This window comes from Amphiura filiformis, chromosome 3 (assembly GCF_039555335.1).
Source record: "Amphiura filiformis chromosome 3, Afil_fr2py, whole genome shotgun sequence".
NCBI lineage: Eukaryota > Metazoa > Echinodermata > Ophiuroidea > Amphilepidida > Amphiuridae > Amphiura > Amphiura filiformis.
This window is the reverse complement of record NC_092630.1, coordinates 16,697,675-16,717,212: the sequence shown is the minus strand read 5'-3', so window position 1 is coordinate 16,717,212 and position 19,538 is coordinate 16,697,675. Positions and strand designations below refer to the sequence as shown.

The window sequence follows — 19,538 nt, the reverse complement described above, 5'->3', positions numbered from 1 at the left end:
AATCGAATGATTGGTTATATTAAATCTATTATTGATGGTCAAGACGATTTTAATCGTGTATATTATGGGGATATATTGTGGAAAAATTTGGGTCTTTCAACCATAAATTATGCTTCAGCTGTATGGGTGCCCAGTAGTTTAAATGATTCTAAGAGACTCGAGCACCTTCAAAATCAAATGGCTCGTTCTATCCTTAGAGCCCCTAGAAACACACCAATTGAATGTTTATTAGGCGATCTTGGTTGGCAACCAGTCGCTGTTCTTCAAGATAAATTACGTATAAAATATTTTAATAGACTAAGATGCATGTCTTTACATCGCTGGCCTAAATTGCTTTATAATGTCACAAATGTAATGTATATTTCAAACAAAGCCAAACACCTTCGGTGGTTGTCACATCTACAAAATGTATTTATTGAATGTGGTATGGATCACGTGTTTACTGATATGTCACTGTGTAATAACTGGGTTAACAAATGTATTAATATTCTTATTGATAACTCACATCGAAAATGGGAGAAGAACGCTATGTCTAAATCTTCTTTGTTAGATTATAACTTGATCAAAAACATGCCTCGTCTTGAAGGGTATCTGTTAAGTAACTTAGATTTCTATGCTGCATCTCTTAAATTTAAAGCACGCTCGAACACCTTACCGCTCAATGGTAGAACCCATCATTGGAACGATGGTGCAACCCGTATTTGTCCATTATGTAAGAATGGGGTTGAAGATCTAAGGCACTTTATGTTTGTTTGTCACGCACTACAAAATGTCAGAGCCGCTGAATACCACACTCTTGAATATAATCTAAATGTAAACAACTTAGATTTTATCTGGCAGCTTTTTATATCAAGTGATTTAAATGTCAAGACATGTTTTATGTTAGGTATCTCCAGTGATTATTTTCTTGATGTTTATAATATTGATGTTGACTGTTTGTTAAGTATTTTTGACTCAGCATGTAAATCATTTTTAAAAAGAGCCTGGGCCATACGTAATAATTGTATAAAGTAAGTCGACGATCTCTTATTTTATCCTTTACATGTTTAATACTCGGCTCTTCATTCTGTAATTTCACGTATATTATAGTTTGTTTTCTGTGTACAGTCCCACTCGATCTGTCGGACACCCGCTGCGATACCTACTCGATCGTAAATCGTTCACTATGCTATCACTATGCGTATACGCCCTCACTCAACCCAGTGACTTTAACGTAGCGCTGTTGCGCCTGGGCATCCGCAGCATCCCGCCCGGCCGGGTGTCTAGAGTTCGATTTTGGGCTTTCACTGTCTTAAATACTGTTTTAGTTGTTTAATTTTCTCTTGTTCCTTTTACATCTTTATGTTTTTCTATATTTTGTAATACCTTTGTAAAATTGTACATGAACGCACCGTCATGTAGACGAGTGCCGCTGTTTCACAAGCGTTGTTCAAATAAAATTATTATTATTATTATACTCGTTTTTTACTCAAAATGTTTTACTCGGGAGCAAATTACTCCCATTTTTTGCTGTGTAGTAATTTGTTATTTGTGTAAAATTAGTTATAACATTTTTTATTTTCAAAATTGACGTAAATCATGTTGATATGCTAGAGATACAAAGTTGACTCGCCCTTAATAAGTCTTTGCCATGTTTGTGCAGTTTACAAGATGTGTCATCTTAAGGCGGGTGGGGTACCATAAACCATATTTTTTTATATAGTTTTAACCATATTGATTTAATTTAAAACAAAACCTGCAGTGTACATTAATCTTATAGTATAGAAAATGAGCAATGGAAGCCAATCATTGCATCATATTTTCATAGGTCTTGCGAGTCTTTAGTTCAAAACGAAAGTTTTGGGCATTTTCCTCTTCCCGAGAAAACTCATGCATGCATACCGAGCGGAAATGACAACCCCTTATATCAAGCTTCGGGATCTCCTTTATAGGATAGACCTATGCTATTTCCTCTTGTGTGTCAGCTTTATTTGTCTCAATACTCGAGTGCAAACACGCACCTTAATTCTATGGACTCTATATAATATGGAGGGAATTCCCCTAGTGTCAAGAGCTAATTTCATCAACTTTAATTTATATTATTAAACATTACACTCACAATCAAATTCTAACTGACTATTACTATAGTAATACTAAGAATATTCAACGAGAGCGTGGCGCAATGGTTAGGGTACTTGCCTTTAGTGCATGAGGTCCCGGGTTCGATTCCCGGCGGTGGCGATTTGCTGGGATATTGACTTGGAAAAAAAATGTCTGAAATTAATTGGCAACTTCTGTAGATTAAATTCAGACTTCCGCTCTCCCATGGTTCATTTAGAATTGGGTAAATGAATCATGAAAGTACTCCGTCCTTCGGAGGGGACGTTAAGCCGTCGGTCCCGTGTACAGAGAGCCATACCTGTACATGTATCTCGCAGCCAGTTTCGAAAAGAGTAGGGTGTTAACCCCTGACTGTTCCCAACCCGTCCCGTGTTCAAAAGGCTTTCTTGGGTTATCCAGGGTTGTCAAAATCCGAACAAATCAAATCAACTGAACAGAAAGATATTGTGTAGACATGCGTTAAATACGTCAAAATAAGTGCTAATAATGTATAATATCGCAATCTGTTCACCGACTGCTCCTTACAAATACGTAAAACAGTGCTTTTTTATGGTGTCCCATCGACGCCAAAAAAAATCACACAAAAAACAAATAGTTCGAGTTCAAAAAGATTATTGGATCTTTAGATCTTTGATAAATATCCAGAAATATCCGAAGATTTTCTTTGATAAAAATAGAAAAATAGTATGATTCCACCCACTGCTTTCTCTTTCATCTAGACTTGAAATGAATGAAATATTGTGATACAATGGGTTAACAATCATGCGTATTTAATATATAATTTCACGATATATTGATCGGCTCAAAATAAAGGCAAAATAAAAGATGAGCTAATTTGCATAAATGTTAATTAATTATGCAAATATGCAAATTAAAAGGCGGCTAGGCTATATAATACATAAGAAACTCGGTTCTTAGCGACAGCTATGATGGTTGAAATCAGCCCTTGGCTGATCCCTCTGGCTGGGCAAAAAAATGGTTGGCCGTCATTATTTATTATTACGACTGGCCTTTGAAGTCTAATGATGTCCGGGAATTGCCGAATTTTAATGTATAATCATGCCAGTGTTTCCAGAAGAAAAAGGCTGCTTAAAGTTATTTTAAAGTACTCGATCTCTCCCATTAATTGTTGCACACTTACAGAATTTAAATTTAGTCAAAACTATGCAAATTTCTGCTCATTTTAATGCTTACTTTAGGTGTAAATGATTTTTCCTGAGAATGGAAATGACGGGAGCACAGCCATAATTATATAATAATATTTGGTGGTGTGAAATCTGAAGCGAGATAACCCCGTACTTGGACATCGGTATCTAAAAATAATACGGGAAACATAAAGGTTAGTGTTGTGTAAATGCGTAACAGGAAATAGAAATTGTATAGTAAATTGTATTTGCCGTTAATTCTGAAGATCTATGCTCTAATTGGATATTATATCTTATTAGAGAAGCTTAGAGATGTATTGAAACAGGAATAGTATTTATACAAAGGCAAATTTCTATTATATTAGAGATTTAAGAGATTTATTTGACTGCTGATGATGTCAATTTTTGTGAGGTGATTTTGGGAACACGCGCTACAAGAACTATTATAGTTGTGAGTTCTTTCATCTGCGGGGCTTTTTCTACCTTTCAATCAGTTTATTACAAAGGAGCCCGGCAAAGGAGAAATAACTTCTGACAAATTCTTCATAACAATCTTACCACTTGCTATGCTTACGGAAGAATCCCAACGACCTATGATTTGTTAACTGCCCATGGCGTACAATGGCTTTTGAAAGTTTATAAAACGACACGATTTAAGATAGAATAGTTTGGTACTGGAAAGTGATATCCTTCGATTCTATCTCTCAGTAAATAAAACTAAACCGATCATGGGATTCAAGGCCAATTTCCAGGGACATGCTTAGTGGTCCAAACATGGAACCAATGTGTACTATTAATAATCTTTGTTTCTCCAAACCCCATCAGATGCGTTTTGGGGTACCCCAGGGTTCCATTTAGGGACCTCTGTATAGATGCACATTTATCTCAAATCGTATGCATAATATATAATGGTGAATTACAATGATCATCAATTATCTGCGGTTGGCCATGCGCATCAGTGATTTATAACATAGGCCTAATTTCCTTTTCTAAGCGCTATCGATAATCAGCGCTAGTACTAGTAGTAGGGATGCCCACTCTCAATACAGTTTCCACTAGAACGATTTTTCATTTACTGTGTGCGTGCACTCACACACGTATTGTCTACGGAGAAACTGATCGATACAAGAAATCCCAGGCATGTTAAATGGCGTACATACTTGTTTTGATCCAAATGTAGGCCTATATCAGGGTGTTTCAAGAAATTCCTGATTCCACCAGAAAACAGTCACCAAACTTTTTCCTGTTTCGTCAGTAAATAGAGAGGACCTTCCTGCATGAAGAGATCAACTTTTTTTAATGACAAATTTAATGAGATGAGAACTACAACAGGTTGAAGTGACACCATTCCGTGCATCAGGTGTTCAAACGCAATTATCTCCGAATTTGGAGTGAATCAGACAAGCAAACTTACATACTCATAAAATTTAACTATTTATGAAGACAAAATGTGTAGGATGTTAAGAAATTTAAGAATGTTTAAGCCTACTGCGGCCCATCTCAAATCATGCACTTCCCCGTGCACTTCTCACTACCATGTCCATTTCATAGGGAGTATAAAAACCGGGGACCATCATGGCTTCCATGCACACAGTGTATTGCTCAATGTAGTAAAGATAACCTTTGAGTTGGAGCAAATTTCTCAAAATTGGTAGTGATTAATGTTACCAAACTTATGCCATGATGAAATATAATAATTTTTGAAGATAAAATGTGCTGACCTTAAAAGATTGAACAATGTTTAAGACTACCGCTTTTCATTTGAAATAATGCACTTATTGTTCATCTCCTCTATGGAGATATTTTCCATGGCGGCCATCTATGATCATGCTTGAGGTTTCAACAAACAAACCATGGGTTTTGAGGTCTTATAGTTTTTGTTGTATGTCAACAAAATCGATTAAATTTTCAGGATGATCTTATTTTCATGTTGTTATAAGCAAATATAATGTTCCAGATAAGATAGTTAATAAATACATTAAGAAAAAGTACCTTAAAGTTGCACTTTCTGTTAGTATTCCTTTTGGACTTTAACTTTTTAACATGTTCTAGCAGCCCTATATAAAACCGTGACACTCGAAAGGCCATATCTCTGGAATGAAACGTCCGATTAAGATTATTTAAACGCCAAAATGTTTCTTTCATCAATTCCCATCCAATAAGTTAGGTCTGAATCAATTTAAAAGTACTTCAATTTTTAGTGGACATGCCTACTAGTAGGATCGTTGAATCAAGAGATACCAATGTCGCCGATCGGACTACTTCAATCAGATAGTATAAGCATATTATCGCTCTAAAGACGGAATGATTTGTCATATGGTGTCTGCGTAAATCTTAAACTTAAACATCATCTTCATTTATAGCAAAGCATCTTGCTCTCCACGTGCGTGTCCCCGTGTCTCCACAAAATAACATTAATCTGTTTTCTACTAATTTACTTACAATTTACTAATAAACTAATGAAATGATTGATTAAGTATAGAGCCTTCTGGCAATTGATGTCAATCTGACATGTTTCCGTTTCTTCAAATGCATGAAATTGCTTATTAATCGAATTTTTCGAACCACAAAGTACATTCGTAGCCCTTCATAACATAATATAGATTTCAAATACTTCAATATAATTATTTGCACTGAGTATAAAGTTACATTTCTGCCCAACTGTCTCTATTTTATATTACTGTCTCTAGTTTTCTACGTTTTCTAAATGTCAATTAACAAATATTCCCGTTTCTGAGTGAGAGTAACGATTTAACCCATGCAGGAGAACGAGATTGAAATTTCAATTTTAATGCTTTCGTTCCGCATGCCACTAATCAATGTTGATGAATGCGATGCTTGTTCTATGATATCAAATGTGATTTATCTAACTGCTGATGGTGTCAACGTCTGTGTGGTGATTTTGGAAATATTTATTTGGTAGTTTGGTACTCATCATGCTCATACCATAAGTTACCATAGAGCATCCTCTTGAAATCCTCCGTCATCAAGTTCATACCGCTAAATATAGGCCGATCACGGGATCCAACGGACATGCTTCATACTTTAAAATCAGTACTTCAAAATATACAGAACAATGTAGTGCATTAATGATTGGTTCTCTAAACACGAGAATACTCGTTTTTTGGTTTTCCACAGGGCTCCAATTTGGGACCTCTGAATATATTGCCTGTGGTCTTATGAGAATGGGTTATATCATCACTTCTTTGTTGCTGGGTTGTTTACCAGTTTTTGTACTTAGCTTTTCCTCTCTTCTGAGCGCTATATACGATCAGTGCTATTATACATGCCATGATTATAGGAGTCGCCAATATTACTATTATTAGGCTATCCCCTAAAGACGAAATTAGTGGTGTCAGGGTAAATCTTAAACTACTCCAGTGGAGGCACCAGACTTTTGTTTGGGGCAAGTTTTATAAATAATAACGTAGGCTACAAGTAAATCACATTGCTCTGCACGTGTTTGTCTCCATGAAATAGCATAATCCTACTTGTTCATTTCTACTATTAACTGTACTTGTATTAATAGTTCACTGACTAGACTAAACTAACGAAATCAATTATTCAGTATAGACTTAATGATGACAATTGACATGATTGATGTCAATCTGGCATGTTCCTGTTTGTTCAAATGCTCAAAATTGCTTATTAACCGAATAAGTTTTTATTTACCACAATTACATAGATTTCCAATCGCCAACTTAGCTATATATATTTGCAAGTAGAAAATCAAATTTCTGTCAATTATCTCTATTTAATTACTAATATTGACTGTATCTAGTTTTGAGTCTTCCTGACAGTGTTTATATGGATTATTTAGTCCAATAAAAACAGCGTCAACACATGCTGTTTTCTTTAAAACGACATTCATCCATGTAATTTGCATTATGTTGTTGCATAGTATTGCGACTTTAGGCCCCTACCACAATCTTAAAGCCATAAAACTGGGCTATATTCCATTGATCATGTTGATATATACCAAAAGGCCTAAAATGCTACCCATGTTTGCGGCCTCATATTGAGTACCCCGGGCTGGTCAAGAAAGTTAACCTTTTCAGATTTGTGGACACGGAATCAAATATATGGGCCCGACCAAAAGGGCCAAAAATGCCTGATGTTAGTAAGCAATCGGTATAGTTTTATCTTACACCACTGCCTACGTTTCACACAGTCTGCAATCTGCAGATTGCATATTTTTGCAGACTACGACATTTCTCTTCCATCAATTCCAGAGGATGATTTAAGGAAGCCCCATCATGCACTGCAAACGTGTTATCACCAGAGTTTCAACTGCCACTTTACTTTTCAAATCCCATTGAATTCTGTGCAAAAGATGTTGTTTAAGAATTGTGCGTGTGTCATTATTACTTGGTCGATTTCAGATCTAAAGTGATGTATGCATGAAGGATAATTCACACCTTCTGTAGGTAACATAAAATGTGAAATCGACTAGCATTGTGAATGCGTTTTAATTGTAAATATATCAGTCCAAATTCAAATTTAACCATGCCCGTCAATGCAATGTGCGTGTAGTGGTGTCATGTTCACTCACACAGCTGTGCTAACCGCAAGTCAACACAGTGGCGTGGTGGGAAGTGCTTAAATCATCCTCTGCATCAATTCATTGCACTTAACGAGAAGCGTTCAATCCAATTAAACTAAAACATCAACTTAATGGGAGCACTTATCGCGGAGTCTGTAAAAACAATGTAGGAATACGTTTTATTTATCTGACCATAATGTAGTTGTTTGCATAGGAAATACGAGTAATTAATATTTTGTGAACTTTATTATTTGGCAAAACAATATGGAATGAAATTGTACAAAATGATTTATATGTGGCTTTATTGTCACGTTGTAACAGCAGTAAGTGTTTTTGATTTATACTTATTTTATGAAATAATAAACTCATTCAGAATCAAAATTCCCATTCTTTTACGAGTATAAATATACCGTAGTTGGTGTTGATTTGCTATATACCTCGCGAACAAACACACCTTCATAAATTACAAACACTATCGCACACTCCACATACACCCCACACACCCCCACAGTCTGCTGGATACCCCAAGCCATCCACCCCCCACAAACCCAACACCAACACACCCCCATCTATCCACACAAACACCCCCACCCACCTACTCCCACACCTCAACCGCGCACACACCCCCACACACTTCCAAACACACCCCACCACACACCCCTCCCAACTCGACACACACAAGAATCTTACATGTACAATAATAACAGCTATAATGACTCTCGTGGCTCTTTAGTAGAGCTTTTAGTTAATGTTGATTTTTGCCATTTTCAAATGCGTTAGACTTATATTAGGCAAAATAAAAAAATAAACATGTTTCACATCCCCTCCCGCTTCCTTTTTTGAGGTTTCCTCAAATATATTTTTATTTTTTGAAATTCAGTTATAACTTTTCAAAAAAAATGTCTAGGAAGTTGGAATGCTTTCTATAGCCTTGTTAAGATACAAGAAACATTTTAGGAAGGTTTTGTGATCATTGGAGGGGTGTAACTCTCAGAACAACAAATAAAAAAGGGCCTCCTCCTTTTTCCAGGCATTATTGTATACGCTAAAACAGCTCTAAATATGGGTGTTTACACCAATTTTGCGATAAAAAATAGAAAATAAAAAGCCCCCTCCTCCTCCTTTTTTTTCGAAAACCTGGACGTGAAACATGTTTTATTTTTTACTTGGCCTTATTCATTAGATCTTTCAATGGTAAGAGATATCGTTTTGACTATTTATAGCCCGTCTGAATGTGAGACTAAAAGCCTTGATTATTGAGAATGCTGATATCTTGATAAAGATGATGTATGTCAAGATAATACTGCATGCAAGGTAGGCCTATACCAATAGAACGTGTGAAAATGTACTGGTAAAAAAAATCTCACCTACTTCCTCTGAAACGAAGATGCGTTGACGTAACCCAGTGTCACTACTTCAATGCTAATTTTTCTAAAAGAAGAAAAAAGAGACATTCCTAGTTTTTAATCCTGCAGTAAATATCATTAACATCTTACATCAACTTGAAGACTAAATGGAGAGAAAATTACATGAACAATATTGTTCTCAAGTTGCTATGCAGTAAACATGGTAAAGGAGGTGGTAGATTTCGACCAGAAATATTATTCTAGGCCTATACATGCTACGGTATATGTTGTGGCCAGTGGCGTCCGCAGGTTTTAAAGAGGGGGGGGGTCACTCTCACTCCCTTTGCGCGCACGCCACTGGATGTGGCAATTCTTATGTTTATCTTGTGTTACTGAAATCTCACCAACCTTCACATTTAGAACACTAGCGATTAAAACTGAATTGAAACAAATTAAATGTTGCTTCGAGGTATTGCCATGCCAAGCCCTTGAACTTGACCGATTTGAGTTGACTGAAATAATAGGTATAACCCTATAGTAGATACTAGTACTCTGTTCTCGATCGTCTTATTATACACATGTTTAATTGTGTTGAGGCACGATCTAGAAGAACGTTGTTTAAATCTGGAAAATAAATCTGATTTTGATTTATCATAAATCATACGTACGTCAAATTAGTGTGTACAATCATTGATACAGGTAGGCTTATACTAATGTAATGTCCATGATGAGGACTAACAGATACGGATATGATAAAGACAAACGACAAATAAGAGATAATTTGAGATGGTTGAAATGATAAGCTATACACTAGTATTAATAAGTAGTAATGGATTAAGAGACTTTATTTGAATAGACAACTAGAAGGTTATATAACACATTATGAACACATTCACGGGGTATTGTCACATATGGCAACATTTCAATTAGTCAAGATCACTCGTGATCATGTTATCATCATCAATTGAGTGTATCACTATATATCATTATTATTATTATCAAACAAGCGAGTTTCAAGTTCAAGTTCATCAACTTTTAACCTTCATGCCAATAGCACTAAAGGCACTATCATTTACAGTAGCGTAACCAGCGGAGGGGGGGGTGGGGTGGGGGGGGTAGGGGTACCGTGGTAGAGTCCCCGACAAAAAGTTAAAGAGACAATCGCGAAGGCAAAGGAAAAGGAAAAGGGTCAATCAGCCCATTTTCCATCAAAATTATTCCAATCATGGGTCAAAAAATACAAATTCATTTTTTGCTCGCTGCGTGCACACATTGTCCCAATATTAAGCCCTTTCCACCACGAGCATGGGCCAAAATAGCGTAAAATACAAAAATGTTGCACGCTACGCAGGCACGCACATGGTCCTGATAAAACCTTTTTCTAGAAGCTCGAAGACTTTACTTTACACGTAGGCCTACTATCTATATAAATAAATATGTAGAGTTCTACCCACCGAAAATACCGGATCAAATGATGCAACCGGGAAATATTGTTCGTCTATTCTTTGCCCCCAAAATGTTGCTGGTTACGCCCCTGATCATTTGACCATCAAGAACTGAAACAGTACATAATCATGATAATCGAACTAAACGTATCCTCCTCCCCTTTTTTCTTCTGAACCTTAACTTAGTCTAAACTGACGGATAGCCCAGAAGATGAGACAGTTATTATAAACTTTCGGAAACTTTATTTAGATACAGCCAGTCGTATAAATCAGTAACCAATCACGAGCGTTCGCTGCCCTAAAGTAACTTCATGTGAACCAATCACTGGCGCCAGATAATTGTCCCACGTGCTATGTTTAGTCCATAATAACAACATGGCTGCTTGCATTTTGCAGGTACCAGGAGAAATCGGGGTGCAAACTATTGCAAACTTCCAGTGTTAAAACGCTTGATTGTGTTGCTATGCTTTGAAGGAGTGTAGGGGATAGATGAAAGAAAACAACGGTTATGCATAGCATGGAATTTCACGTAGGTGATATGCAATAAACTTCAGCTATAAAGTTGAACTCAGACATGGACAGGCAATGACAGGTAGATCCATAAGCTTAATTGCAGTATTGATTGTCATAGGTATTTATCTATGGAATTGGACATGGGGAGGCTACTGTTACTGAATGGGTGGTTTGATTTTCATTTCATCATCCACTCCCCACTTGTGGAAAAATTATTTTACAACACCCTATATCAGTAGTACCTGTATCTACCACAGTTGAAATGCAGTTGGGTATTTCTCTGAAAAGGTGTACTATTGGAAGATAGGCAAATATGAATTTGAAAATGATTATAAAAATGTTTCCTTTACATATCTGTAAGGATGTAAGTCTCTAGTGCATGAAAACAATATTTGGCGCCCAATCTTTAGGGCGCCTCTCTATATTATAGAGGGCGAATCTGCAGGTTGTGCCAGGTGAGCATCATCTCCGTCACATTTAGGCCAAAAAGGAAAAAAGGACAAAAAAAATTGTTAAAACTCTTAATTATGAGTTTTATGGATAACTTGTAAGTTGCTTGATTCATGTTTGCTTTTTTCATTTAAAAAAAATATGATTTTGTACTTTCGTCATTTAGTTGGGACAATGAGAGGCAGGCTGTATGGAAAATGTCATGTCTGTTAGTATTTTTTTTATACAAACTTAAGTATATTCATAATTTTGCTTGAAATAACTAAATAAATTTCTATTGACATAGTAAACACATACAATATCAATTACATTTCCAAATAGTAAATTCCATGTTGTCTGGGTCAAAGGTCAAATAAAGGTCAACAACAATTGTGATGGAGATGACAATGCTGTGATGGAGATGATAGTGATGTGACGGAGATGATATTTCTACACAAATTCCTATAGAGAATCGTCTCCGTCACAGACATTTGATTTCAGTAATGTTTTCATACTACTTGAAAATGAAATTCATACAGATGAGAAGGTTTAGAATTGGTAAGCATTTTCTGATAAACTAAACTGGACTTCGCTGTATCTCAAGATCCGGTGATGTGATGGAGATGATGGTGATGTGACGGAGATGATATTTCTACACAAATTCCTATAGAGAATCATCTCCGCCACGGCAAATTGTGACGCCAACTGATGTAGCGGAGATGATGGTTCAGACATTGCTTACGATTAATAGCAGGGTTAAGCTTGCCCACGTGTTACATATCACCACAACAGTTTATGGGACATATTCAACCATCATTATTTTCCGGAAAATTCAACAATAAGACTTATATCAAATTGATCAGAAACGTTTGGAGATGATGTTGAATAAAGGTACGCGCGTGTATACTTGAAGATACCCTCAAAATTTGCAGGAAAAGAGTGCCAATGTGCACCTATTCCGGGTTGATGTTTTTCGTCGTCTGTAAAGGCAGCGTGCAGGGTCAAATTATTGACCTCTGATATTTGGTTTTCACCTCCAGCCGTTTTGATGCCAATGTGACGGCAATGATGCAAAACCAAGGGACAGCAATTTTTGGACACAAATTTTTGAATTATTCCATAAAATTGACTTTAGAAGTGGTTTTAAGCATGTAAACCTTCTTAGACATGATATTTACCCCAGTCAGTGGTAATTTTCACTTCCCACACTTGCTCACAAAAATACTACAAAATCACTTAAATTCGGTGCGTGACATCGGGACATGGGGTTTTCACGGGGGTCGTCAGATATTGAAGAATTTTTTGACTCCAAGAAATTAATTTTTCCCCACTTGGATGTTCTTAACAATTTTTATACATACAAAAGTCCATGACTAAGCCAAAAAAGAAAAAGAAAATCCGCTTTTAAAACTTTTATGAGCGCCGAAAGTCGCGGGACTTAAAAGTTCCCCTTTTCAGAGAATCACCCACTTATGCATGATACACATGCACACACAGTATTAAACATAATAAATAGTAGGGTAATGGTATAGCATATCACTTACATTTAAACTTATGGTTTAATGTGAGGCGGATAGACCAATGTGCCTTTATCTCTTCCAATGACTATCAAGTGCATTTTTGAAAGAGTTCACATTTTTTTGCACTGCTGACTTGTTCCCTTGTTGTGGGAGATTGTTTCAACCATTCACAATTCTCTGGGAGGGGAGATTGTTTCAACCATTCACAATTCTCTGGGAGAAAAAGTCCTGTCTACATTTGAGTGATTTGGTTAGTGTTGGCTTGAAGCTTTTCATGTTGTGCCCTCTTGTGTTGCTCTCATTTGTTAGTTGAAAAAAGTCTTTCTTTGTCTGTGTTTTCTAATCCTGTGAGGATCTTGAAGGTCTTGATTAGGTCTCCACGTATTCTTCTTTGTTCCAGACTATATAAATTCAATGCCTCCAGTCTGTCAGCGCAGCTCAGGTCTCTTAGTTCCGGCACTAGTTTTGTGGCACGTCTTTACACTTTCTCCAGGGTGATTATGTCTTTCTTAAGCGTTGGGCTTGTATGCAATATTCCAAATGGGGTCTAATGTATGTTTTGTAGAGTATGGTGAAGCCATCTTTGTCAATGTGCTTAAAAGTTCTCCTGATCACCCTTAGACTATTCATTGCCCTCTGCGATGCCTTGGTTCACTGCAGGCTTGATTTGCAGTTGCTCGTGATATACATTTTTGTAGACCCCCAGGTCTTTTTCTTGGTCAATATCTTCCAAGCTTTGGTTTCCCATGGTGTATTCATTCTTGGGATTGTTGCTTCCCATAATATGCATTACTTTGCATTTGCTGGCATTGAATGTAAGCAGCCAAGTTTCTGACCACTTCTGCAACTTGTCAACATCTGTTTGTAACTTAGCTGCATCATCTAGCGAGCTGACAGAGGTGAACATCTTTGTATTGTCCGCAAACAGTTGGATACTGGACTTAACATGTTGGGGCAACAACAAGTGTTATGCTGGTATTTAATTCTTCTACACAATTAGGACGTTAAGGGCAAGGTCCCCAGAACTTACAGGAAGTGTTTGTACAGATATCAAAACTGGGGATGGTCCCATTTCTCTTTGTGAATAGTTCTGTACATGGAACCAAATTGGGACATCGAGATATCAAGTATGAGGAGACTTACTTAAGGGGGTACTACACCCCTCGATAAATTTGTGTCTACTTTTGCATTTTTCTCAAAAACTAATAACACAGTGGTACCGTAACAAAAGTTATACATATTATTGGGGCAAGGAATCCAGTTACTACACTGGAATTTCAGTGACCCAAGACAAGCGGTTTGTTATTTATGATAAGAAATAAGGTACCGCTATGATGTTCCTCATTTCTTATCATATATACTGAACCGCTTGGCTTGAGTCACTGAAATTTCAGTATAGTAATTGGATTCCTTGCCCCAATATTATACATAACTTTTGTTACCTGTGTTTTATTATTTTTTGAGAAAAATGCAAAAATAGTCACAAATTTACCACAGGGGTGTAGTACCCCCTTAAGAACTCTAGCTTTGAATTTGCACACGATAGTTACGCATTCGATGCTAGAGTACATTGCTATCATTTTTCGGTCGGTTGGCAGTGACATTTTTTGTAATGAATGTTATTTATTCTGATAATGATGAAATTTGGATGAAAGTTATTTTGATGAGTAAACTGTATCTTTTGAGTAAAGATTGCCTATTTTGAACAATCCAAAATTTTGTTGAAGTGCAATTTTGTTGTGATTGGCTGTGTTTGCTTCTGATCTTCCATTACAATACAATACAATTCAATACAATATACGGAATTTATATAGCGCCTTAGCATAAGTATGAACAAAGCGCTTTACAATGATCTTAAAAGTACAACTTACACTACATCTTAGGCTACACTTAATGTACAACTTAATTAAAATAAAAACTTAGTTTGGAAACAAATAGGTTTTCAGGTTAGATTTAAAAGTGGCCAGACTATGTGAAGTACAAAGTTTTAAAGGTAATTTGTTCCAGAGAGCTGGCACAGAATTGCAGAAGGCATTATTCCCATATGTTGTGTGAGTTCTTTTACATTCAAGCAGACTGCCATCAGCATGTGATCGTAGGAACATACCATCAGAAAATGTGTGAGATTTTAGGAGATTTTGTATGTACAGTGGTGTTGTTTCATGTGTACTTTTATAAGCGAATGTGAGTAGTTTGTAGGTAATACTTTACATGGTGTCATGCTTTAGCAAATCCAACTAGATATCCAATGCAATGGTCTCTAGCCTCGAATGTGAAGTTCATCGATGAGCAAATTCGTGGCTAGACTTCTTGAGCAAGAAGAGACATACACATGAAAATTTTGGATTTTTGGTACCCAGACTACTGCACTTTTTTGTTTTCTATGATTTATGTACACATTATCTAGATTCTAGAATGATAAAATCCTAAAATACACATTCTAATTTGCAACTCAGATACTATTTTGCACATTTTCAGTGTTTCTTTAATTATCTCAAAAAACAAGAAAAACATTTCAGCACGTGGATGTGTTATGGGAGATTACTGATCCAGATGACAACTTTTGGCCAAATTTAAACTCGGTGTAGCGTAGAAAATCATCCGAATGATGTGGAAAATATGTGATATTTTTTAAATCAATAAGAAAATAAAATCTAGACAATTTATAGAATTGATGTATACTGGAAGTCTGGAACCAAGAACAGTTGAGTAGCTATTGTAGTTAGTCAGTATTACTATTAAGCTTTCTTCTCGGGTCTTATTGCCAACCAAACGTTTGTCGGCAGAAGGATGAAAACCCTGTTTTTTCAATACATCGCTGCTGTAGCCTAGTATGCACGGGCAATGTGTACTCAGAGCTATATCTGCACATGCTAAGCAGTGAGTGAATGGGGGTAAGATGGAATTCTACAATTATATTCTCTACTGCTTCACAATCAGAAAAATTAACGCCGATAAACTAACCTCACAGTAACAGAACATAATTGCAAGATTTTCGACCTTATAAGTTATAGTAAGCCTCTGGGTTTTATTTTGCACACTGTGTTTTGGCTAATTGTGCCGCCCGTAATTTCGAAATGTGCAAAATAACCCAAATTCACTAAGTTTTTTTCGCTGAAAACTAGTTTCGTTTAGGGGGGAGGGGGTAAAAATACTCGATTACGTTTGTACAAAAACATCGGTCTGAAGAATGGGTCATTACAATTATTATGTTAAAATTTTCCAACATTTCATTATTACGTTTCTGGCAGGGAGGGAGGGGGTCGGCTGAGAAACGAAACTAGTTACGTTTATAGGACGTCATCAATCTTTTGGTTTGTTCCCTTACATGTACTTGTTCTTTCAAACTTGACTGGAAGCCATATCGGATAGAGAATTCATCATATTTGTACAAACGGGCTTTCTTGGGCTATTTCAGATATTAATGGTACACACCCCCTCCCCCATAGAAGACAAACATATTTTTCCTCAAAAAATTGGGAATTGGCAGCTCCCCAGCAGCACAGCAAAACTGGTAATTTTTGTCAGATTCCCATCACTGAAAAAACATGGCATTTTTTCTTGGGAATATTACCATGTCAAAAACTGATTTGTTTGGGATACCATATTTCGTCAAATAAAAAGTAACACCCCCGTGGGCGTTACATTTTCCCAAGGGGGGCATTTATTCAAGGTCAATTTTTGAATGATAATTCCCGTTAAAATCATTAGGTAAACTTAAAACTCACGCTAAAATGATGAACTATGAACTAGAAACACTGACTTCTGGTTCACTTCCGGGTTTCCAATCCAGATTTTCGCCAAAAAGTGACGCTATTATCGACCATATGGGCAACTTGGTAAGCTTACTACACAAGATAGCATGGAAATATCGGCATTTTTGAAACATCTTGGTTGAAAAAAGTGGGGGGGGGGGGGGGGCGACTATTTGACGAAATATGGTATTCCCTTGTCTTCTAGGGGTACGTTGTACCATTAATTTCTGGAATAGCTCATCATCTATTGTATGTATTTTATTCTAAAAGTTGAAAAATAAGTTTCAAAACTAACCCTGAAATGTATCCTTTTCTTTCTGACAGTCATATGGCTTATTGTTGGTGGAATTACAACTATGGAATCAGATGAACAACTTTTCATGTTGGCTGCCCGTCAATTAGGCATGGTTAATGGTGCCCATGTATTCTTCCGTTTTGAGTTGTATCCAGACCCAGGTTACACCACACCATGGATGCCTTTACTTCTCAAGGAGGAGGATGTTGGTGGCGTCAGTAAAGATGACTTGGAGGATGCTTTTGAAGCATTGGTATTGCTTACACACAGGTAAGAACAAGGTCTTCCTTCTACTGGGCTGTTCCGTTTGAAATGCACACCGCCCCTGTAGAAGATTTGGGCAATATCTTCCACAGGGGGAGTATGGATTTCAAATGGAATTAACATATTAGGCAGCTCCGTTTGAATTTCATGCAACCTGTGAGAAAGATTTCAGTTGAATCTTCCACAGAGGGAGGGTGAGTTTCAAATGGAGCTCCCTAATGTGTTCATTCCCTTTGAAATTCATACTCCCTCTGTGGAAGATATTTCCCAAATCTTCCACAGGGGTAGTGTGGATTTCAAATGGAATAGCCCAATGTCAAGGCTAATCTAGGCATTTACAGCAGTCCGTTGTTTACTCAGAGGCCGTATGTTGTGATTTTGGCCCAGTGTAAATGAGATTTGACACACAAGAATGTGTAATTCTGTATTACAATTACTCAATTCTAGAGGCAATTTTGAGCCAAAATTGGGCCAATTTAATTGGTGAAAATGCTTCAATTGGCAAACCTAATTTCTAGTTATCCACATGTATTGGGCTGCTCTATGTGAAGTTCATATACCCCCTATGGAAGACATGACCTTAATCTTCCACACAGGGTGGAATCTGCCTCATTTGAAATCCACACTCCCTGTGTGGAAGATACGGTAATGTCTCCCATATTTTTTATGGCCCATTTACGTAAATATATTAAATAAAGTAAATGCTGATGGTTTGGTGCAGAGATAGCTATTATGCTCCCACTTGAAGCTCTGCCAATCCTGGTTTGAACCTATATTATCCTGGTAGGGCATTCCAAATGCACGCAGAGTGTGGGAGAAATGATCTTCTGTGGGAGACCAAGTGGATCTTGGGATTTCGCCACAAGGTAGAGCGATCATAGGCGAGGGCGAAATGTATGAAGCTTTAGGAGTATCTGGCATAGGAGATCTGATACTGCGCAGTCGCCAGCTCTAAATAGTCCCGGGGGGGCCACTCAAATATGAGAGTGTACGCATGCGTGACCAAATTTTTTTCGAACACCCCCTAAACAAGTTTTCCTCTGTAAGCAAAATGACCCCCTAAGCGCTTTTCCCAAAAAATTTGACCCCCTAAACAAGTTTTTGTCTAATTTTGACCCCCTAAACAAGTTTTTGTCTAATTTTGATCCCCTAAACAAGTTTTGTCTAAATTTGACCCGCTAAACAAGTTTTTGTCTAAATTTGACCCACTTTACAAGTTTTGATGGATTTTGACAAATTGAACAATTTTTTATAAGCCTACTAACTTGTCATTGAACACTAAAGTCTACCAAAATATAAATACTGACACAATGAATTCAGAGTGTAGGCCTACCATATGAGGTCTTCAGATTAAGTAGCTTGTTACATGAATCTGATTGGATTCTCGTAAAGTAGTTTTGTGAGAATATAAAATACCAATATACAGCGTAATTTATCCAGAGGCAACGTTTATAAGCAGTATTCACATCGTAGTTGGTTCCGAATTCGGCACCTAAAGTTGAATATCGTGTCCCTGTATCGTGTGCCCTTTTCATGCTTTCTACTGCAAATATAATTTCCTAATGTAATCCAGAGAAGGGGAACTCACAAATCTACCAGCAGGAGTAGTAAATAATGTGAGGAATCTATAAAGGTCCTGAAAATCTTTTTGAAATACATGATATTTTCGTCCCGGATTTTCGTCTCCCCGTTTGTCCACTGAACTATATACCATCATAATTTTATATGACGTCATTAATTATAATTAATATGCACGTTTTTTAAAATCTAAACGGTATTTTACATAGAAGTACGAGGCCATGGTTAAATCACATGTAATACGTCATGAAATATATTTGCTTAACATAGTGACACTTTAGGTTCAGCAGATTTGAAAAGCGGATTAAAATGGTACCCTAAATGCGTTACAAACGATTTTAAAACTACCCCTTTTCATGAAAATCACCGTTTTACCCCTTAACGCGTCACGCAGCGCAACGCACGTGCCCAACCAAGAAAAAACACCCCTTTTCACACGTTTTTTTGGTCACGCATGCTTACATCATTATATTTGAGTGGCCCCCCCGGGTAAATAGTATATACCTGCAGGTTCATGTTCAGACTGAGACGCAGCTGCTGATTCTCGTGTCTTCTTTGGACATACGAGGTTGTGAGTGTAACATAATCAGCATAGAGATTGGATG

General features: G+C 36.9%; 1 protein-coding gene across 1 annotated transcript in view; it reads left to right on the top strand.

Annotated features, from left to right (window-relative positions):
- The first annotated feature begins 17,127 nt into the window (after positions 1 to 17,127).
- Positions 17,128 to 19,538, top strand: part of LOC140147094 (atrial natriuretic peptide receptor 1-like) — a 131,176-nt gene continuing 128,765 nt past the window's right edge. The window contains 1 exon segment of the mRNA XM_072168867.1: positions 17,128 to 17,361. Coding sequence (XP_072024968.1) covers positions 17,153 to 17,361 — 209 coding nt within the window. The 5' untranslated portion in view covers positions 17,128 to 17,152.